The sequence below is a fragment of the Trachurus japonicus genome, chromosome 20 (genome assembly GCF_045865225.1).
Source record: "Trachurus japonicus isolate A0001 chromosome 20, Traja_1.0".
NCBI classification, from domain to species: Eukaryota; Metazoa; Chordata; class Actinopteri; order Carangiformes; family Carangidae; genus Trachurus; species Trachurus japonicus.
The window spans coordinates 23,046,666-23,069,471 of NC_140926.1; the positions used below are offsets into that span (position 1 = coordinate 23,046,666).

At 41.4% G+C, this 22,806-nt stretch overlaps 1 protein-coding gene across 2 annotated transcripts; it reads right to left on the bottom strand.

The window, feature by feature from the left end:
- Positions 1 to 639: 639 nt before the first annotated feature.
- Positions 640 to 20,982, bottom strand: cip2a (cellular inhibitor of PP2A). 2 transcript variants are annotated; one of them, XM_085764095.1, is made up of 22 exons: positions 20,861 to 20,982; positions 20,531 to 20,633; positions 19,786 to 19,933; positions 19,186 to 19,298; positions 18,862 to 18,956; positions 18,673 to 18,769; positions 15,956 to 16,078; positions 14,504 to 14,649; positions 14,269 to 14,344; positions 13,247 to 13,486; positions 9,989 to 10,145; positions 9,761 to 9,908; positions 7,766 to 7,865; positions 6,718 to 6,836; positions 5,745 to 5,925; positions 3,557 to 3,631; positions 3,246 to 3,356; positions 2,900 to 3,096; positions 1,987 to 2,100; positions 1,771 to 1,853; positions 1,484 to 1,623; positions 640 to 1,023 (listed from the first exon to the last, which is right to left on the bottom strand). In XM_085764095.1, the coding sequence occupies exons 2-22, from the start codon at positions 20,630 to 20,632 to the stop codon at positions 874 to 876; spliced, it is 2,715 nt and encodes a 904-aa protein (XP_085620221.1). In that variant the 5' UTR covers position 20,633; positions 20,861 to 20,982; the 3' UTR covers positions 640 to 873. The 2 variants fall into 2 exon arrangements, with proteins under 2 accessions (XP_085620221.1, XP_085620220.1); XM_085764094.1 differs by having other exon boundaries at positions 20,729 to 20,911.
- Positions 20,983 to 22,806: the final 1,824 nt, after the last annotated feature.

A 22,806-nucleotide genomic window follows, 5' to 3' on the forward strand; every position in this document is an offset into this window, starting at 1 on the left:
TCCAATACTAGGTGAGACCAATCTCAACACAAAGCCTTCGTTTCAATATAGTGTGTATACATCTGTAGAATCTGCCTAAAAAGATAGGCGTCAAGGTACAAAACTACACTGCAATTTAAAAAAAATAAAATACAGAACAAGACACGGAATTACTATTTTGGCATTTGGTCAGCCACCTCGAAAGCAGGCCAACTGCTGAGGTTGAACATGACATATTTAAACCTCTGATGAAGCTGTTACAATTCGAAACAAAATACATTTAGTGTTTCTCAATCAGATTTCTTGTAAATTTAAGCAAATTTGACTAAAAAGAAAACTTCAATCCTCACCTGCTGGAAACAAACCCATGGATGACGATTTCATGTGAGATTTTTATAGGCTATACTGGAAAAATGGGATAGTGGCACATATACTGTATGATACTAACAACTACCTCACTTACAAATAATCATCTTTCCTAAACTCATGTTTACAAACCCACAGCCCCATCAAAGCCACTGAATGTGCTTTCTGTGCTTTTACAGCTCAGAGCTGCAATCAACACATTTTATGAAATGAGAACATAAACCAAACAAAACATACTTTATAACAGACTAAGTTCATGTGTGTATTTCACAGCTGCCTCTGAAACCTGTATGATTGAAATCCATCATTTATTTAACACAATAAAAACAGACAAAACATGACACATACAGACATTATTTAAATATGATACATTGTTTTGTTTAGTTAAGTTTAGTATAGTTCATTAAGAATGTTTTAAAGATGTATTAAAACATTTAAAAATCAAGATCATTGTTCCTAAAGTTTGGTGAATTAAAAAAAAAAAAAAAAACAGTGTTTCCTCCCTCCCTCTGCACCACTGCTTGTTGCTCAGAGCGACAAGTTGACGTCGCTCTTCGTCTTGTTTCCGCTGCTGATGCTGTGTATCATGGCGATCATCGCTGAGTTTTTGTTCAGCTCGTCCTCCTTCTGCTTCAGCTTCGTCTCCAGCTGGCTCTTCTGCAGCTCCAGGGACGACGCCTGGAAAACAGGGACACTCCCTTTAGAGGTGGTTGAATTCATCCCTATGTGGGATCTTAATGTCTCTCTCCACTGTCCTGTCAATTAAAGGTGTTGCTCCTCTTTTTTCATCAGTTTTTTTCTTAATCACTCATTTTATATACATTTTTTTTTTTTTAAAGATCAAATTTAGCTGGACGATACTGATGCCTGACAAGGTGAAAAATTTTAACTCCAAATAAAGAGCAAAATCAGATTTTATAAACTTCTCATGATGTAATTTTGTTCTAAACAGTGTTGTTTTCAGATCACAGATCTAAAAACAGAATAGCCTGTATCTATTAAAATGAGAGGTGTTTATGCTTATGCTGGTGTTTACTGCCTGCAAAATGTTGATGATTAATATTTACATGTCTCTATATGTGCCACAGAAAATGTCAGCTCTTGTTCCATCCGACTCTGCTTTTACTCTCTTCATTACCTTGATACTGGCGTCCTTCCTGGCCTGCTCCGTCTTGTTCAGTTCCTTCCTCAAAACATCCACCGTCTCCTCCAGGTCTCTCCTCTCTTGATCTTTTTCCTTCAACTTCTCCTCCTCTGCTCGCAGTTCACCACGCAGACCTGCCAGCAATGAGGCAAAGCCTTTAAATCAAGCACTTTCACACAGTGACCACCATGTGGTGCTAGAGTGATACATCCACTTTTAACTACAGCAGCTTTAAACCTGTAAATTAGTCAGAGTTTCCAAGATGCTGAAGTCTGACTCACATGTAATGTCACTATTCTTCTTGTGTAGATCTGACTGGAGGGACCTGACCTCCTCGCCTCTCTCCTCCAACACTGACGCCATCCTAAGAGAGGAGAGAATTTAATCCTTTGAATGAAACTGATTCATTGTCAATTTTTACACAAGACAGTTTTATTTAATACAAAATAAGGATGAAGAGATAAATAGCATGATTGAAATGTGTGTTTGTGGATTACTTTTCGTGTTGCAGCTGGAGAGCTTCATGGTTCTTCCTCAGTGTGTCGTTCTGTTTGGTGAGACAGATGTGAGCTGTCTGCAGCTCCTTCAGCAGCCGCTCGCTCTCATTGAACCTGCACAGAGAACCACCTGTTACACATCTATGAGACTGTATGTGACAGTAAACCTCCCCCACCTAACTGACACACCCCTCAGAGAAGAACACCTTGTCTCTTACAGCCTGAGCGTTTAGTGAAGTCAAGTCAAAACCTTCAGTGAAGTAACCAAGACTGGATTATGTGTTCACCAGTCAACCAGTAAGAGAGGTGTTTATTGGAATAGTAAATGTAAAGGATAATGCCCAACGAGGTGTCCACTTATGTATTTATCAGGAATTAATGGACGACATGGAGGCGTGAACCATAAGAGTGTCTATTCCTGATCAATCGGACACCTTCAAAGGGCATTATCCCACTTCATCCCCCCCAAAATTTGGGTTAGAAAAGGAGTAACCCAGGTGTCATTTTCAGGTCTTTCTCTCTTTTTTCATCTAAGATCTGTCATGTTGATTTTTATGTGATAAACGATACACTACCACAACAATTTTTCAGCTTGAATAACCCAAGGAGGTGTGAATTTAATTTATAGGTATGTAAAAAAAAATGTTTATGTTTGAGTATGTCATTGTTCATGTAATGTGGCATGTTTAAATTAAAAATTAAAAAAAATTTAAAAAATCAGTTTTTTCAAAAGGGTTATTGGTGTTTACATGGCCGTGCGTAACTGGGTTACTGCTAATATTCCAGTTATGAAAGGGTTAGTGACTGCATGTAAACATAGTGAATGTGTCCGTGTATGGTAACAGTGTTGTACACCTGCAGCCTGACTGTCTGCAGCCTCTTATCTTCCAGCTGCTGCCTCTCTGTCTCTGACCTGTTGAGCAGGGTGTTGTAGCCTCCTTTGAGGGCCTGGTGCTCCTCAGAGTCCCGCTGCAGCCTGGCGTTGTGTTGGAGCAGCTCCTCCATGTCGGCCTTGGAGCGCTCCACCTCCCGCACCTGGTTGCTCAGCTCGCCCTGCAGATCCTCACGCCGGCGCTCTGCGTCCTTCAGCAGACAGCCGAGCTTACGTGCCTGAACAACAACGTGGGGAAAAAAAAAAACTGTTAGCAGCTGGAGACCGGATGTGCACTGTAGTGTTTAGCAAGCAACAGAGAATGAATAATGTCGGGCATATTCATGTGGCTGCATGTAAATTGTTGTGGTTGGTGTGTAAATGTCACCTCGGCCTCAGCTTGAGCTCGCTGGAAGCGATACTGAGCGATGAGGCGGTCGGCCTGAGACAGAGCCAGGGCCTTTGCCTCCAACAAGTCCTGCAGACGACTCTCTTTAGACTGAGGGGATGACAAAGAGACAAAGTGACAACCTTAAAAGAACCATAGCCAAGACTTTCATATTTTAAAATCAAGACTCATAGTTATCTTTACTCATAACAGAGGAAGAGGACCTAATTCCTCTTTCTTGTAACTAGATTCATCAGCCACAGCAGCATGCGTCACTGTCAGTTTTTCTTTCATCTGACAAATGTACTCACAGCAAATGCAGAGAGCTTCTGTTCATAAACATCGATGATCTCAGACACATGGGAGTCCTTCGCCTGCTCCTGCAGCTACAGACAAGACAACACGGTTAACAGCTGACAGCAGTTCATTCTCATCATTACACTAAGCTGTTTGGCAAAACCAAGATTCTGAGCGTCTAATGCTGCGTTCAAAACAACTCGGAAGTCGGAAAAAAACAAGCTCCGAGTTGTAAAAAATGAATTATAAATTATTTGTTGAGGTTTTAATGCATATTTTTTGTGTATTATTGCAGTGCTGTGATTGTTGTATTGTGTGAAATTGTGGTCCTCGTATGTAACGGAAATAACGTTCAACGGTTATCAAGGCTATAACGTTATACTGTATGTGCACTCATCTGCAGCGTCTCCTTTCCTCTTATTTTGCCTCCAAAACAAACATCATTTACTGCTCTGCATATATTTTTCGTATTCAGCGATGAGCCACAATGCCAAACTTCCTTCGGGTATCCATGTTTTTTCTCTTCCGAGTTCCTGCAGCGTGAACGCAATGATGTCGGAACGAAATGTGGGGAAAACAGTGACATCTAGCATTCTGATTCTATTATTTATCTATTAAGTAATTATATTGTTTATTTATGTATATTTATGTATGTATTTATATAAACTCTTGAAACGTGCTCTCTGGTTGGCTGGATTTTCCATTCCGTACAAACATGGCAGCACAAGATGGCGACACTCTCTAAAGCTGCGTTCACACCAGACCTTTTGTTTTTCTCGCTGGCGACGAGTTTACATGTTAGGTCAATGCAAACGAGCGATTGAGCGTTTAATCACACTCCGAGCGACAGCGACGGAGCAGTTTTTCGCTCTGTCGCTCGAGATGAGAAATCCCAACTCTCCGGCCGTCAGTCGCTTGTCACTCAGTGCTGATTGGCCGCCGTAATCCCGGTGGTGCCGGTGTAAACAGAGACACATGGCAGTGGGCATGACGCTATCAAAGCGAAAATGCGAGTCTGTGCCATACTGACGAGCGAATGCAGCTGAGCGACGGAGCGATTTTTTTGGAGCGATACTTTTATTATTATTATAACCTTTATTTAACCAGGTTTGTCCCATTGAGATCCAAGATCTCTTTTGCAAGAGAGACCAGGCCAAGAATGACAGCACATAGTTTCAACACATAGTCACATTAATTAAAAAACACAAAAAAAACAAACAAACAAACAAACAAACAAACCAACCAAAAAAAAAAACAATTCAATTTTCAAAATTAGTTAAAATAATTTACAAGATTAGTCAAACATTTGCACTCAAGTAAAACATTTGCACTCCTGAAGCCTGGATGTGATGGAATTTATCATGGACTTGAATACATCAGAGATACCAGACTTTGGAGTTTGAGATCTGACTGCAAACTGTTCCATGTACTCGGAGCAGAAAATCTAAAAGCTGTTCTCACCTTAGGAACAGTAAAATGACAAAAGTCCTGAGAGCGGAGACTGTAGGGATGATAAATAAGATGGAATCATCTCAAGAATGGCCTTGTAAATCAGCACATACCAATGACAAGCGACAGCGACAAAAATAAAAGGTCCGGTGTGAACACACCTTAAGCGAGACCCTTGCTATATGTATATATAAAAGAAGAATTATAAGGCTATGAAAAATAAACAGATTTTATTTTATAGTGATAGGTAGTTGTATATTCAGACTTTGCCAATAAACCTTGACAAATATTACACACTGGACCTTTAACTAAAGAAAACTGGTGTTTTTTCTATTGACTGACATGTTTTTGTTGAGAACCATTAAAAAGCTATGTCCTTCTGACTGTAACCACTGTCACTGGTAGCAGGTAAAACATAAAGGATATACTACCTTACCTCCTGGAGTTTAGTAAGGAAATTGCACAAGGTAGAAAGGAATGGTTATATCTATATATCTTATATCTAAATAGAAAAAAAGGTAAATAGAAAATGATCATTTGTTAATTATCTTGTAATTGTATCCATTAATTTCTCTCTTAGAGAATGGGTGAGAATCTATTGATGATGATGTGAATTCCTCATTCAATCATCAATACAACTAAAAGTCAAAACAAAAATAAAAACTGAGTGATGAATTCTACATGATACAATTCTTACACCAGACAATATACAGGAGCTTCCCAGTAACTACTTATAACATATACATGCTGTACCTCCAAACCAGTCTGGATCCTCTCAACCAGACTGTGGACAGCTTTGCTGGAACCACAGGAAGAGTCCAGGACAGTGGTGTTTGACCTGGGAGGCGGGACTTCCTGCACAGCAACACGTTTGATGGACAGCTCAGCTTCCCTCTGGCGATAGGCGTTGTTGGCCGCGATGCTTTCTCCCAGACTTCAATGAACAAACAAAAACTTCAACAACAGCATACTGGGGAACGGATTAATGTTTTGTCTTCAGGTTGCAGTCACTTGACCCTTACATTTGACTGTTTCCATATTATCTACATTTTTTTTTTTACATTAAAATACATTTCCATGTGTTCTACTAATGTCACTGTATTCGTTGATCACAACAGTTACTGAGGAGTGTTTATAAACAGAGTTGACCCATAAAGTGCACTATGATGTGTCTCTGTGGTTACTGTTGTATCTACCTTATATCAGATCTATTTATCATGAGGCCAACGTTTATCATCAACATCAAAATCAACAACTTCTTTTCAAATTTCCGCAATTCTGCCTCTATATAGGCTAGGGCACATTGTATGATACATTGTTGATGAGATGGTAAGTAAATGCAGTCAGTCTAGTAGTCTCTGTGGTGGTTGGAGTTCTGACACAAAACCAAAAGTTAAACTGAAGAGTTTATCTGACTGTCTCATCTGAACTTAAGCATTGAACGTGTTGTTTTGCTTTTATTTTCATGACTTTTATTCTCCTGAAGTAGACGGGCTGACCACCTGGCGCCTTGCGATTACCAAAAATGAAAATATGGTGTTAACTGTGAGCTAAAAATGAGAGTGACTGCATTTTTCGGTAAATGAAATGAGGTGAAAGGTCAACGTTTCGATCTACAAACAGATCTGTTTGTAGATCTTTCACCTCATTTTGCTTTGTGTTTAGCACCTGGGCACACAGCCAATGTGCATGCACTACTTTACCCATGTTTCGGTGAATAACTCACACCAATGAGGGGAAATCTGGTAGAGGCGTGGCTTCAAACAACAGCGAGAGACCGGTGTGTACGCGCTCTCTGTGGTGGGACGTCAGGGCAAGAGAGAGGGGTGTAACGATCCTTTGATCCTGATAGATAAAGACAGAGAGAAACAGGTCACAGAGGAAACCACTGAACAGGAAAGAATGTTTGAGGTGAACGGTGTGTGTGCATGTGCAGGGTTTTCCCTGCCTGTTTAAGACCACGGTGGGCCGCCTTGGTGATTTTGGCTGTCGTCTTAATTAAAAAGCGTGTGTACATGGGGGCCGTTCACATGTAGCGTCTTTTGTGCGCATTACTTTCAATGTAGACGCGCGTCATGTGAGCTCACAACCCAAAGCGACGCCACAGCGGCGTGCATTCGGTGCAACATCCGACCTGCTCCTCCCTCCGGTGTCCGGTCTCGGGTTGTGTCTCTTCAGTTTCACTCGGAACCGACTCGGTGTCTAAGCACGGTGATCAAGCTTTGATAAATACAGCGTGTCCTCCCGTGTTTCAGCTGGGTCAATACCGTGGAGCTTTTTTAAAAAAAATAAAAGCGCTGGTGGAGCTGACAACAGCAGAGTTTTCCTCTCCTAAAGCTGACGTGTGGTCAGGTCACAGTCTCACAGTGCACCCTTAATAAATATAAACTTCAACCTTAAAGCTCTCTGTCTGTCCACCTACTGTCCTGACCTGTCCCTGAACATCACACAGGAACAACATGGAGCTGCTTGTGTGACTGTATATTGAGTTTTAATGTTTACATCAGGCTGAGTTCAACAAATCAGTTTATACTACTGTGATTTAAGTAGTTAAATAATGAGATATAGTTTATATCAGAGTTAATATCATAATAATAGTGTAGTGGCAGGAAAGACCAATTCACTAAATATTGTGTTGGTCATAATATACCTAGAACAAGTTACTGCTTGTGTCTGTTGATTTAAAAAAAAAAAAAAAAAAAAGGCCCCCCGGCCTTTGCCACCTTGGTCTCAAAAAAATCCAGGGAAAACCCTGAATGTGTGTGTGTGTATACCTGTAACATCCTGTAGAAGCTGGTCTCCATGTCTTTCACCTGCTGTCTCAGTTTGCTCATTAACTCCAGAGTCTTGAGCAGAGCCTCTGCACACACCTGACTGTACAGACACAAAAACGCAACAACAGTAAAGTGTATAAAAGTATAAAACACTTGTACTTAATACACTGTTTGTTTGTCAAGTATTAAAGTAGAAATTAGAGTAGAAAGTAGAAACAGAAATAGAAGCCAATGACCACACACGCTGGATCGTTTGGTTCAGAACAAAGCAAATACGACGTTGAGGCAGAAGCGCTCGTTGGGGGCAGAGTGAGTGATGTGGCAGCATCATCTCTCACACCTACGGCACACAGGCAGCTGTGATGTGTGTAACCTGAAACACATCTGGATACTTGTACTGATCTCATCGATGTCAGTGTTTACTGGGTTGTTATTTTTGCTAGCCTTTAGTTTATTATCAACTCCAGGGGCCTCATTTATCAACCATGCATAGGGTTCTAAATTCTGTCGTAGGAATGAAACTTAATGTGTGTAAGTACAAGAAAATCCACAATTATCAAACATGCGGACACCGGTCGTACGTAATCAGTGATGATAAATCCCATCTTAAAGCTGTACAGAAAAGAAAATTGAATTTGAGCCCACTGTGGGTCTTAACATTAGTGTAATAACTCATCTAACGCTAAATGCAGGTGTGACCAACAAAAGAAAAAATGAGGAGAAAGTAACAACTGCTGTTAATTGTGTTGGGTCAGAGGAAAGATCACTCTCAGAAATAAACAAGCTTTTATAGCTTGTCACACCAATTATTCAAAATGTCTGCTAAATTACTAATTGAGATTTTTTATTAATTAGGAAACGGGGAACATGTGTGAAGTTTGAGATTGCTGAACACTGTGACTCCACTGCGTTCTATTTGTAGTTTCACTGTTCGACCACTAGATTTTGTGTGTAAGCATGGTCAGAGTTGTGCTTAAATTTACACACGTTCCTAAGCACAAGTAGATAAATTCCATATTTTGCATGGGAATGTTCTTACGCACTCATTATGCACACATCTGTGTGTACGCACGGTGGATAAATGAGGCCGCAGGTGTTTTACAGTTGTTCTACCTGGAGGTGGTTCGGCCTACAAACCCACAGAGACCGGTGACTGGACTGGACAGCAGCCCAGAGATTTATGAGGTTATGTTATAAATCAATAACCATTATAAATGGCAGTGAGTATACGGTGCTTAGTGTTTATTACCAACATATCACTGTTTACTAAATCAACATCTAGTCTTACAAAATAAAGTTTGTGCAGTGTCTGCATGGAACGGACCTGCTGACAGATGTGCAGCTGAAGGGACAGTTTCCTCACTGCTAAACCTGAGCCACTGTCCGCTCCTCCCTCGTTCAAGTCCTGAGGATGGGACGCAGTCTCCTGGACATGCATGTATAACTACATTCTTTGTGTTTTTCCTCTTCATTTCTAATCAACTAGTTTCAGGTTTTGCCGGTAGCTACGTGAAATTCACATATATACGTGCGAAAACGAAAATGCATACATTGTGATAACTCCTGTGACCACAGCGGTCTATAACAGGTCATAAGAAAAACCCAAACAGTCTGACGGACCGTTAATTCCCCATCCAATGAGATTCGATAAGAGAATCAATAAGGAATCCGACCAGTAAGCAATACCAAGAAAGGAATCCTAAACGCTAAATTCTTATTAATTCTTATCAATTCCCACCTCTACTTGATGCATTAACAAAGACAGTATCATGAAAGCGAAGCTGGCTGAGATCAGCACAGTGCTGCTGAGAAAAGTGTTGATTGTGTTGATTGTGTTGACGGTGTGGTCAGAGTGTCAGCGTGCAGAACATCACACATCTTTATACAAACTGAGAGACGCAAACAAAACACTGACAAACTTCAACCCAGTGCAATCACAGTAACATCTCCGTATGGATGTGTACAACATCAGCAGGTAAACATGATGTCACTCACCTGTGATCGTTGTCAGAGCCTGGGTGGAGGCTGCTGAGGGGGCTGTTGCTATGGCAACAGGAGAGAAGGAATTCCACCTGCGAGAGGCAGAGTTGAGCGCTGACCTGACGGGCCACTAAGGACCTGGTGGAGTCCTCGGCACAGAGGAGTGGGAGCGTTAAGGCTTCACAACCAACCAGACACACAGATATAGAGCAGGAGACAGAGCAGCGCTCAGGTGAAGGATATTAAGCAGCAGACGGGTCACATGTGTGATGCGGTGGCAGTGTTTCCTCAGGTGAGCGTCGTTGGCAGGATGAGGACCCTTCAGCAGCCCCAACAGGACCGGAAACAACATCTCCACAAAGCTCACCACATCAGGTCCACTGTCTGCTCCCAGTGCCTCCTGATGGGGGGGTGGGGGGAGAGAATGAACAGTAAATAAAAAGACGCGTCATGTTACAGGTGTTATACAGTATATCCACATACTGTATATACACATGTCTATTTTATGCAAGTATATATATATACACAACCCTGTCCAAAGCTTTAAAATGGCTTTATAACACTTTCCAGACTGAAACATGGCAATGATTTAGTTTTTTCATCTGTTTTTCCTGTTTGTTTTTTTTCTCGATCGTGGCATCATGTGCTGCTGTTTGAAGCCCCTGTACGGAGCTTTTAACTGGATACGCAAAAGTCTCTGGTTTCTGCTGATGTGTCTCTGTTAACTACAACAGCAAATGAGCCCATCAGTGTGAAGAAACGCTATTTCTAAGTAGTCTAATTCTATACCTCTGGAAGGCATGGTCGGTTCGGACCACTGACGAAACGATACGAATAGATACATTACGCAGCTAAAAAAAAAAACTAAAAAAAAACAGCAAGTCCCGTTTTCTTTCAGACGTTTCCAAAACAAATCTACACACGCCAGCTAGACAAACGTCTTCATGACAGTGGGAGAAACAGTCTTCATTCCGGCAAAACACCAACGCTTTCGTCCACAGGGGCCGCCAAAATCAACACTAAATGAAAAGTCTGTACAGGGGCTTTAAGATCTTTTAGCCTCCTTCACCTCAGTCAAACAGGTTCTATTGAAGTGACTTCTTGATTCAACAGGTCTGGCAGTGATCAGGCCTGGGTGTGGACAGTGAAACGGATTTATATTTACTTGGGTAATCTTTGTCTAATATTTAAATTTGCTTGATGATCTGAAACATTTCAATGTGACAAATATGCAAAAAGATAAGAATTCAAGAAGAGGGTTTATGGGTTTATATAAGTGCTGGGCCATTAACGGCGTTGATGTGCTGCGTTAACACGAGACTCTTGGGGCGGAGTTTAGCTCAGTTGGTAGAGCACCCGCCCCATGTGCTGAGGCTATAGTCCTCGCTGCAGGCGGCCCCGGTTCGAGTCCCGCGTCGGACGGCCCTATCCTGCATGTCATTCCCCCCATCTCTGCCTCCCATTTCCTGTCACACTCTCAACTGTCCTATCTAATAAAGGCATGAAAAGCCAAAAAATATATACTTAAAAAAAAAAAAAACACGAGACTCTTATCGCGCGATAAGAAAATTGCTGCACATTAATTTATTTACTAAGATGGGTCCACATCCGCCCCACGAGAGCAAAACATCTGGCCCGCGACGATTCACCTGCACTGACGCACCTATTTATAGTATGAAACTAAGTGAACAACATGAGAGATAAGGTGTGAACTGCTCCACTCTGTATGTAGACCGACGCTTGTATAGACCTTTTCAGAGAGTATAGAGGGTATGCACATGACGTCACGGTACTCGGAAGTCGCTGTGGAACGTCCACTGAGGGCAAAAAGACGAGTGGCAGAGCCGCCAAAGTTTAAAAACGAGCAAGTAACGAAGCAATTTTCTCCGAGCCCACACAAGTCTGACATGTCTAGCTTTGCCAGCATGTAAAGCAGCATGACCTAACAGAGCTGCTAAAAATCTTGCGGATACGTCTCACTTTGACCGAGTTACATTCAAGAACCTGTTCTCAATGACGGAAAGTAAATTCACTGGAGCGGTCATTTTTTTCGATCGATGTGTTTACAGTTTCAGGTGTCATAGTTCTGATGTTTAGACAGATAAATTAGTCCTCTAACACATCCTGCAGTTTGACTGGTCAGAGTTTTTCAGAATAAAAGCAGCTCGGGAGTCACTGTCAGGACGATAGTAACAGCTGTAATCTCGTCCCTCTGCACAGTAACAGTGAGCCTGTCAGTCACTCTGGTACCGCGGTCACTGCGTGTTACAGGAAGTGTCAGTGGAGCAGACGGTTTTGGGGAGCTGGTTGTCGATTCCCTTTGACATCAATTTGTTTTGATATACAACATTTTATCCAGTTTATGAGTCCACCGCTATCCACCAGCATGTTGAGGGACGCTTGTTTTGAGCGCATGAAGTGAAGACGTATCGCGCCATAACATGGCCCGCAACAAAAGGTGGCAAAGTAACTGGACTGATGAGTTTTGTTTTATTTGACCGGACCTTGTCGACGCTGAGAGTGACAAAGTGACACCTGACACTCTCTCTCTCTCTCTGTATGTGTGTCTCACACACACACGTTTCAGCTATGTTTCAACTTATTTAACCCTAATTGATGCAGTCTCATTTCTAAACAATCATGTCTGAAGACACATCCAGTGGTCGTAGAGAAGATGTTTATCTGTTTCAGAAGGGTCAAATTATTGGCATCAAGCAAATAAAACATCTAAGGAGATTGCTGAGACTTCTAAAATTGGGTTAAGAACTGTCCAACGCATTATTAAAAACTGGAAGGAGAGTGGTGAACCATCACCTTCAAGGAAGAAATGTGGTCCAATGTGACCACAGAGTCCAGACCTGAACCCCATTGAGAATCTTTGAAAAATTAATGGACGGAAATAAATATTGTGACATTGCAGAAGCTTATTGAAACAATGCCACAGAATGCATGTCGTAATATATAAATAAATAAATAAATAAATAAGTGGGTTAGCAGTGAGTATTTACAGCAGTGAAAATGAAAAATGAAAATATGCACTCTGTAGGTGGAGCTCCGTAGAGAAAAAAAGCAACCAACACACAGAAAAAGCGACCGACTTGCATAGTTCCCCTTTAAACAAAGGGTGGCGCACTCTGAGGTGACATAGGGTGAGGGCTCAGAGACAAACAACCTCTCACACTTACAGACAAATTCAGTCTTGTTAATCAACCATATGTGCAGGTTTTTAACTGTGGGAACCTGGAGGAAGCCGGAGTACTTGCAGAAAACCCACAAGCATAAATGCAAACGCCACACAGACGAGACCCTCCTGCTGTGAGGGGCCGGCGGGCGCTAACCGCTGCACAGGCCTCCCGCTGACACAGATACAGACAACCTGTGAAACTGACTGAGATACAGATAACCTGTGAAACTGACTGAGAAGGCAGCAGAACTACGCCACTAAACCGTACTCCTCCTTGTCTTCCTCCGCAGCTGACTAACCGCTCAGGGCTGTCGTACCTCCAGCAGCTCATTCAACAGGTGCAGGACCTGCAGAGAGCAAGACTCGGCGCCGTCCACAGGCGAGCTCAGCCACTGCACCAGAGCCAGGCCGGGCTCCGCCTTGCGTCCGCCGTCCAGTCCCGCCACCTGCCTTCGACCTGCTGCTCTCAGTTTGGCGCCCGCCGGTTTGAAAACCACCTCGCACAGGAGCGGCCGCAGACCTGACACGCTGCACATGGCCAGGAGGAGCTCCAACACCTGTCAACAACACACACACACACAAATCAGGATTCTTTAATGGTTTTTCACCGTTTTCTGACATTTTATAGATCAAACACCAAAAAGGTTGACTCAAGAAAATACTGGACAGATAACAGATCCTTAGAAGTACATTGGACAATGTAAACTCTCTTTTTTTTTTTTTTTTAGTTTTGAGTACCTGTGTGTGTGCTACAGCCTGCAGATATCAGCATGTACTGACGTTTTAAGCCTCTTCTTCTAGAATTACAGTACTGTGCAAAGGTTTTAGGCACTTCAGATGTTTAGATTCTTTTCCATCATGCAATACCATCCGAGAGGCCTCTGATCAGTCCCAAATTTATTCTCCAGCATGACAATGACCCAAAAATTACAGCCAGTGTCTCACCAAATTCACCAAAATCAAGTCATGATTTAGGTCTCTGCTGTTGATTGAACTCTGTATGAAGTTAAACCATAAATAAAGCCTGTTCATGGCATTATTTTTGAGCATCTTCACTTTACTTACAGTATAATGCCTAAAACATTTGCACAGTACTGTATAGATTTCACTAAAATGAAATCATTGCATGCCAGATTTCCGTGAAATATTATTCCCCCCTCATTTCCTATTAACATGCTACCGTCTACCCAGCTAGCTAATAAAGGCCACCTCTTGTTCACCACAGAACAGTAAAGCAAGAGTGTATTTATAACCGTCTGTGTTTTGCTACGCATCGTTATATAAAAACATTGTGAATAATGTGCTGTGTGCAGATGCGGTCTGGTTTCTGAACTCTCACCTTGGCTGCAGAGTCTGGGTCTTTTGACTGCAGTAGTCCTAACACCTGAGACACGCAGGCTGAGAAGTGCTGGTACCTAGCAATGGAAAATTTGATCTCTCAGCGATACGGTTCAGTCAGCCCATCACAAAAAAAAACACTGAGGGTTTAACCTCAGTGTTTTTTTTAGTGGTGGGCTGTGAGACTGTGATACTGTGAGAGCCATGCAAATCACATCTTTGTACTATATATATACCTAGTGAGGAAGTCTGCTATTTTGGGATTCTTCAAGAGGTCAACCAAAAGGTCAACCGAGTACTTTCTCGTCAGAGTGCCGTCGCCGTTCACAATGATGTTGAACACCAGCTGGAAAGTTTGGTGTATGTTCTTTGCGTCAAAGAGCTGATGGGGAAAGAATGAAACACAGAGTCAAGTCAGAGTAAGCGGTAGTTATCATCTTATCTGCAGAGGGTGTAAAAAAAAATGATATAAAAAGAGGAACCATGAGTTGTACATGTTGAGATAAGAAAAAAAACCTGTCATTATCATTCTAGGAAAGCCAACACACTATAAAAAGGTTTTCTAAGAGGGGGCTTTATTAAATGGGAACAATGCAAGTCCGCTGGCTTTCCCGCTGTTTCGGTTACGCTCCTCTCGCCCATGTGCATGTGTTTACAACGAAGCCGGCCAAAAATCAATAAATGTCCTCAGCTCGGAAAAAGGCTCCATGTAAGTGAACGGGAGTCAAAGTTTTATTTCGTGATCTGATTGAATTGTGCCATGAGAAAAAAATATGACCATATACCTATCACGCTTCATGAAGAGAAATCTGCAGTTTGTTGTAAAAGACTACAGGTCGCGTAGGTGACGTCACACACCACATGTCGCCCTTTCCCGTGTCAGTTGGTGACGTATTTTTTGTGGGATAGATCTGTAGTCCGTAGAGCGTCCTCACACAAAATACATTCTTCTGTTGCCGTTTACGATAAACTGCTGATTTCCTGGCATGAAACGTGATGTTTTAAACAGGAAGAGGTCATATTTTTTCTCATGGGTGAGACTTTTTCCGAGCCGAGGACCCATGGCGACATTACTTCCTGCTTCTGCTTCGGCACTCTATAGAATGATACTGGGCATGATGGAAACTCTTCTCCATGTTGACATGATTGCACCATTAATTTCTGCAAATCATTCACCGTGTAGATTTCTTCTACTACCAGTCAGATTAAATTTGTAGTGGAGTGACTCAGCAGGGGCACTTGCATTTACATTTCAACATTGTGACATTTTGCACAATGATGACACGGAAAACTTAAACACTGGCTCAGAGATAACATTTTTCCGCCACATGTTTGATGAGAACTGTATCTGCAGCATGTTATACAGACTACACTGCTGCCACATCATGAGCTGATTGGATCACATATGAATAAAAGAGATCAGTAAGTGTTGATCCAAACATGTATGCTTGATAGATCAATAATGTTAAAATGACAAACATGTTTTAATATCTGAAAGTGGAAAATGTTAATACAAATTCCCATAATGCAAAATTCCTTTCCAGAGTGCTGAAATCTTTGATTTACACTATCAAAATGTTTCTTAATTTGAGGGGAAAAAGATGGAGAATGAAAGTGGAAACAAGTACAGTATGTACAACTATCTACATAAAATATTAGGATGTTAACTCAGTCGCTTTCCAACCTACCTTCTCTCCAACCTTTTCATTCAGAGTGAGGCTGGACAGGATTGACAAGGTGAACACCACCACGGTGAGACTGTTGTGAGCCAGGAAGTTGATCAGAGTTCGATAAAACGGCTTCACATTGTCCTACAAAAGGGCCCACAAAAAAAAACTGCTCAAACTGATTTGACAGTTACATTCTACAAACCTGCAAAAACAAAATGCAACTGAAAGTAAAAATAAAGACCCCTTCACACAAAGTTGGTGTTTATACAGCAGGGAAAATACTAGGGCTGACCCCAAAAAAATCGAAGCTTTGAAGCTTCGTTCGTTGCCATGGTAATCGATCTTTAAAGGGATAGTTCAACATTTTGGCAAATTGGCCCATTGCCATAATCGCTATAGTCATAGCAGTAGGTTCGTTACCTTTATTTGTCGGTGTAAGCCATTTTTAGAACGGCGGAGCGAAGCAGCAGGCTGCTCAGAGCTACGCTATGGAGGCTAAAGGAATTTCTTGGTTTCCCTCATCAAACTCATCAAATACACAATCCAACAACTCCAAAATGCTGTCGTGGACAAGTTGTGACCTGCACATTCACCACGCTATGAGATAATAACGGAACGTTACGAAACTGAGCCGTTTTCGAGGTAAATACAGAGTCTGCTTGCTGAAAAACTGTCCCTGAACGCAACGTGCATCAGCGGTTTTGCATGAATTTACCTCTGAAATGGCTCCGTCTCATAACGCTCCGTTATTATCTCATAGCGTGGTGAATGTGCAGGTCACAACTTGTCCACGACAGCGTTTTGGAGTTGTTGGATTGTGTATTTGATGAGTTTGATGAGGGAAACCAAGAAATTCCCTTAGCCTCCATAGCATAGCTCTGAGCAGCCTGCTGCTTCGCTCTGCCGTTCTAAAAATCGCTTACACCGACAAATAAAGGTAACGAACCTACTACTATGACTATAGCGATTATGGCAATGGGCCAATTTGCCAAAATGTTGAACTATCCCTTTAAGTCTGTGATCGATTGTTTTTTTTTTCTTCCTTTTTTCCTTTTTGATGCCGGTTCTCATCGGCAATTGTGACATTAAAATGAGTAGGCGACTTGGCTTCCTGGAAACCTGCCTGATTTTGGAGATATGAACGTGTCAACAGTCCTGCATGTTGAGCATGCAGAAGTGGTTGAATGCATTACTCATTGTTTACCTGCTGATTCCAGGTCAGTCTAAAGCTCTCTGTGAGTGCTCCTTGGCTCTTGGACAACTCTTCTTAGTTTTCTTTTGACTATGTCAAAAATCTTGCAGAAGCAGCTGCTAGTGGCCGATTTATGGTAAATGGTGTTATTTTCACTTCCAGCCCCGACAGGTGTTAAAAACAGTCTGTAACCAACGCCACCAGTATGTTTTTCAACATAATGTTGTGAAGGTGTTGACAGAGCTCTTTGCTTTGACCCAACATGAGATGCTTCTTGTGTGACACCATGGCCTCCATGTCTTGCATGGTGTGGTGCATGGAGGCCATGGCGGTTGAGTGCATTACTTATTGTTTTCTCTGAAACAACTGTACCTGCTGATTCCAGGTCTTTCTGAAGCTCTCCACCAGTGGTCCTGGACTGTTAGGGAACCCTTCTGATTATCGTTTTGACTCTTCTGTCTGAAATCTTTGGTTGTGTAGGTCTTTAGACAGCTCTTAGACAGCTCTTTGCTATTACCTATCATGCAATACTTATTGTCTGACACCTTGGTGGTGAGAAACCTTTTTAAAAGGCATCAATCAGGACTAAACCAGCAGATATTACTTTGCACTGATAGGAAACAGGATTACATTCTAAATACTGACAAACTCCAGCTGCTTTCTTGGCTTTCCATACCTTTTTGCCCCTCCTTTTCTTCATGTGTTCAATACTTATTCCCTGTGTTATTTCACTTTATTACACATAACTTAATTTATGGACATTAATGTTTGGATTTCTTTGTATGTGTGCATTACTTGGGTTGATGCCGACATCTGGTGAAAATTTCATGTCAATAGCTCTATTAGAAATATATTTTCTGAGAGAAATGTTGACGTGTTCAATACTTATTTTCCCCGCTGTATATGTGGATTTTTTGGGTTGTTGCCGACATCTGGTGAAAATTTCATGTCAGTAGCCCGATTAGAAATATATTTTCTAATTAAAGCAGAAGTAAGCGATCCGGTCGTTTTCGCTAATGCTGCGTTCCAGGCAGGCTTTTGAAACCGTAAATTACAGCTTCAAGTCACAACTTACGACTTTGTAGCGTTCCAGGCAACCCACTCGTGTTTTTCCGACCTGTTTTACCTGTGAAAGTCACTATAACGGCCACTCGTAACTTCCGAGCCGTGAACTCGCATCAGATTGAACTGGTACAACTTCACAGGTCGGAAAAACACGAGTTACGAGTTGCCTTGAACGCACCATAACAGTCCTCGTCCCTACGTCACCACATTCACGGCATCCCTTGGCTGCACACACAGCCCTGCATGCCGTTCTCTCTCCTCATTGGATAAAAACTGTAGGATACGAGAAAAGTTTTCTCCTCGGCTCAGAGCAGAGTGACTGACAGACCCGTGTTTCGGTCCAAACACTCTATGTAAGTGATTGCTGTCGGAAGATATAACTATTTAAGACTTATATTAACACAAAAATATCACTTACTTCTGCTTTAAAGTGTTGACATGTTCAATACTTGTTTTCCCTGCTGTATGTGAGACTCACCAGAGACTTGATGTGGCTCTGCACAGAGTGGTTGTCACGACACAGGTTGGCCATGAGGCCAAGGCAGGCCATGATGATGTCATCATTGTGAGATTGGCTGAAGTGAAAGAGCATTAAATGGTTAGCTGGATGGTGTAATGTTTCACATTCATTCTGTTACAGGGAGTGATGTGAGACGGAGGTTTTTACATGTTGGTCATGAGGAAAGCTATGAGCTCGTGGATGAAGTTTGTTGACTGGAAGATGCGAGTGTTGTATGTCAGTTTCTGCAGCACCTGTAAACACTGAAACACAAGTACAACACATTATCTATTATTATGTATTATCACAAAGGCTGACAACACTCATTGCAACCTGATTCATTACAAGGTCAAAAATCAGTACATGACATCAAGATAATTTAGCAACAATCCTGTTCAATCAATGCATTTTATTCAGTATGATCCTCAAAATGCACACAAAGAATATACTGTACAGAAAAGAAGCAGACTGACAAGGTAACACTGGACATACCTGCAGTACCAGTGGCTCTCTAGGCGTGGCATTATGGCAGTGGATGACAGAGGCCAAGGTGCTGGTGAGGTTGTAGCTGCTGTGGAGTAACTCCCGACTGTCATCATCACAAGCTGAGGGAGTGTGTGCAAGTGGGGAAAAAACACAAGGATTTTTAAAAACTGCCCCTTCAATAAAGGTATGCCACATGTGTGGTGCAGGGTTGCTACACATTTGACATTTCAAAATTCCATACTTTTTCCAGACTCTAATTACCAGACTTCTCAGTAAAAAAAAAATCAAATAATTTGTGACATTTGAGTAATTAGATGCTTATCATGTAAATAAATTATGCAATTGATCTTTTATTTCATTTCATTATTCTGAATTTTTGTGCCATTATGTCACTAAATAATTTCCAGGAGATTGTAGTGCATACAAAATAATTAACCCAAATAACTTCAGATCAGACCAAACTCAGATACATATTTAGATAAATATATTTCCATATAATAGTTTCCATTTTCCATACTTTTCCAGACCTAGAAAAGTATAAAATCAAATTCCATACTTTCCATACTTGCGTAGGAACCCTGGTGTATATACAGAGGTGAATACTACCTAATTGTGCCAGCAGGGAGATGATGGAGCTCGTCAGGGTTGGACTGGTGTTTGGGTTTCCGACCAGCTCTACTAGTCCACTCACACACTCACTGGGTAAAACCTGGCCCGAGGACAGCAGCTTCTCACATTTGAGGCCTGAAACCTCCTGTAAAAACACACACAGAGTGCATAGTGCACATAAAGTAGGTTGCATTAGACAAACGGTACAGACATAATATGACCAAGTTCCCGAAAAGCTGAAATATGTGTACCAGTTTTTGTCTTGTTATCACAAGGCTGAATTACATTTGTATTTTACCATCAAACACTGTCCTCATTCTAAAATAATTCTGTCTATTCTGTGAAGCATTTCAGCAGTTCTTCAATTATTTTAATAAAGACCTGACTAGAAAGACACCACCTCTCTTTATAATGCAACACAGGTACTGTCCAACAGCAGTACAATCTAGTCTGTCAACAAAAACTGAACGTGTATTGCCACACTGTTGTAATGAACTGTATAACATTTGTCTGGTGTATTATTATACAGTAGTGTTAACTGACAACTGACCCCCGTTGGATGGGGACATGTAGTTTGTATTTTCTGAACAAGGAACATTGTGGTATAAATTTGCTTTGTGTAACTTCAGAACAAACTCTCTTGTGTTGTCTGAGGATGAAGACATTGTCCCACCCTGACCCCTGACCCCTATGTGTTTATGGGTGAGACAGTTGAGCCTGTGACGCAGACAGCAGCGCTCACCTCCACTTGTTGCTGTAGCTGTGAAGCATTTTGCGGTGTCCTGCTGGCTCTGTACTGCTGCATAGCCAACAGCAGAGACTTCAGACACGTAGTCAGGTCCATCCTGTGAACAAAACGAGACATAACACATCTGCTCACAACAGACAACAACGACCACTTGAAGTTAGGTGCGTTGCTAACAGCAGCTAGCAAGCCAACCCCCGGTCTTTCATAACAACAGCAAATTAAACAAGCTATATATTTTTAAAAAGTGGCCTATGATGTTAGCGGCTGCTCGTGTCTATAAAAGAATCACGTAAAACGTTATCCTGCTTATTCGTGGCAGACTACCTTTGACGTTATTTATTTCCTCATTAGCAACAACCACAACCTGCACAGCGACGACAGACAGCCTCCTCCCGCTTCCAGCTTTGAACGAGCCGGAACGGACCATGTTCGAGAGGAGGGGGAGCAGACGGACGGGTTAAATCTTTATCGATGAATATAATATTGATTAATGTGTGATATAGGTTTTATTCTGTTACACAACTAGGGGAGCCTGATGTTGGTGCATAATATAAGCATATTCATCTTTAATTGATACGTCTTTGATTAATTAAATAAACACCCCCTCTGGTACATTTGTTGGAATAGGCCATGCGAGTACGTAATCAAAGGGGAGGAGTAGGAAACAGACGCACCAGAGCCAGTCTATTAGAAATTCTCTGGCACTACTGCAAAAAGAAAAGAAAAGACAGTTAAATTGTTAACTCCCCTCCTAAATTACGCCCCCCCCCCCCCCCAAAAAAAAGGAAATGTGAGATTTTTTTTAATTTTAATTTTTATAAATCAGTCATGGTAATCATGGTAGATGGTTTCTAAATTGAGGATTGCTGCCAACTATGACCAATGGGTGCATGCCATGCATGCAGGTTATATAGTGTGAGGGGGTTCGAGTTGATGGTAGCTAGTTGCTTCTGTATTTAAGTGTGGAAACTGTGGTTAGACCATGCTTGTGTCTCAAAACTCACCACTGACTTTTTCCACTTTTTTTTCACTTGTGTCTTTTTTTGTTTCCTTTATGTGCTTGTTTGGTCACACAAATTAAACTGGCATATTTATGCATACACATGTGCACTAATAAATGAATCTCCAAAAATGAACAAACTAAATGTGCAAAACCCATGACTTATGGTACCAACGTGTAATGCTTGAAAGTAGAAGGTCAGTGACAAACTCAGCTCAGATCAGCTTGTGTGAGAAGGGTGTGAAAACAGGATGTGTGGTGATGTCTTGTCCACAGAGTACAGACAGTAGGTCTTATTAGATAATACATGGCTGTAAACCTGACCTGCACAGCAGAGAGAGTCTATATTTGTGTGCAAGGGAAGAAAATTATTATTAATAAACGTTTTTGTGATTTCTCTATGACAGTCACAGACAACCCCACAGGATTATAACTGTAGTTATACAGTGAGTTGACTGCAAAATTCAATTAAATATCCACAACAAATAAAAATAAATGCAAAAATGTTGTTTTTTATTTTCTTTCTTATATAAATAACAAAAATAAAAGTACAAATAATGTGACATCCTTTCGCCATACAACCTCTAAACAGTGCTGGACAAGGCAGCGTTTTAAAGTACGTGTGCTCACACCAACATTTGGTTTTCTGTCCAGATTCTCTTGTCTGTTTTGACAAACACAAATTTACAGGAAATGACAAACAGGGCTCAACAAGACAATGACAGTCTCATAGACCGCAGATCAGATCAGCTGTCTGACAATTTAGATAATAAAAATCTACTTTAATCCCCTATCAAGTTAGAATGAATCATAAACATCCTTGTCAATACTAAAATACAGTATAAGGGGGGGGTGGGGGGGTCCATGTGTTTGTTCCCAGGGGCCTCTGATCTCATTCTCATCGTGCTCTCTTTTTTTAAAATAAAAGTACATTTATCAAATGCATCAGAAAATCTGTCCATATCACTAACTCTAATGCTGTATGTTTGAATTGTATATAAAAACTAGTGGTAACATTATATTACAGACTGTCTTTAAAGCATCAAAGTGAGTTCAGGTTGTGCAATATGATCTTTGTTTCGCTAATGAATTTTGTATTAATAAATAGCCCACTGAAAATCTGAGGTCTGTCCTTCTGCAATATTTTCCTGAATTTCAAAACAAGACCAAACCCAACACAGAGTGTATCTGGTTAACTCAGTTAAGTATAAGTCTGATAGATGTTATTCCTCTGGGCCAATGAGTTTATATATGTTCACAAAAAAAACAG

Excerpts from the sequence above, each read along its gene's own strand:
- cip2a (XM_085764094.1), bottom strand. Across the intron at positions 14,650-15,955 it reads ATGAAAAGGTTGGAGAGAAG|CTCTTTGACGCAAAGAACAT; the intron begins GTAGGTTGGAAA and ends TTTCCCCATCAG. Across the intron at positions 10,146-13,246 it reads TGTTGAATGAGCTGCTGGAG|GAGGCACTGGGAGCAGACAG; the intron begins GTACGACAGCCC and ends CCCCCCCATCAG.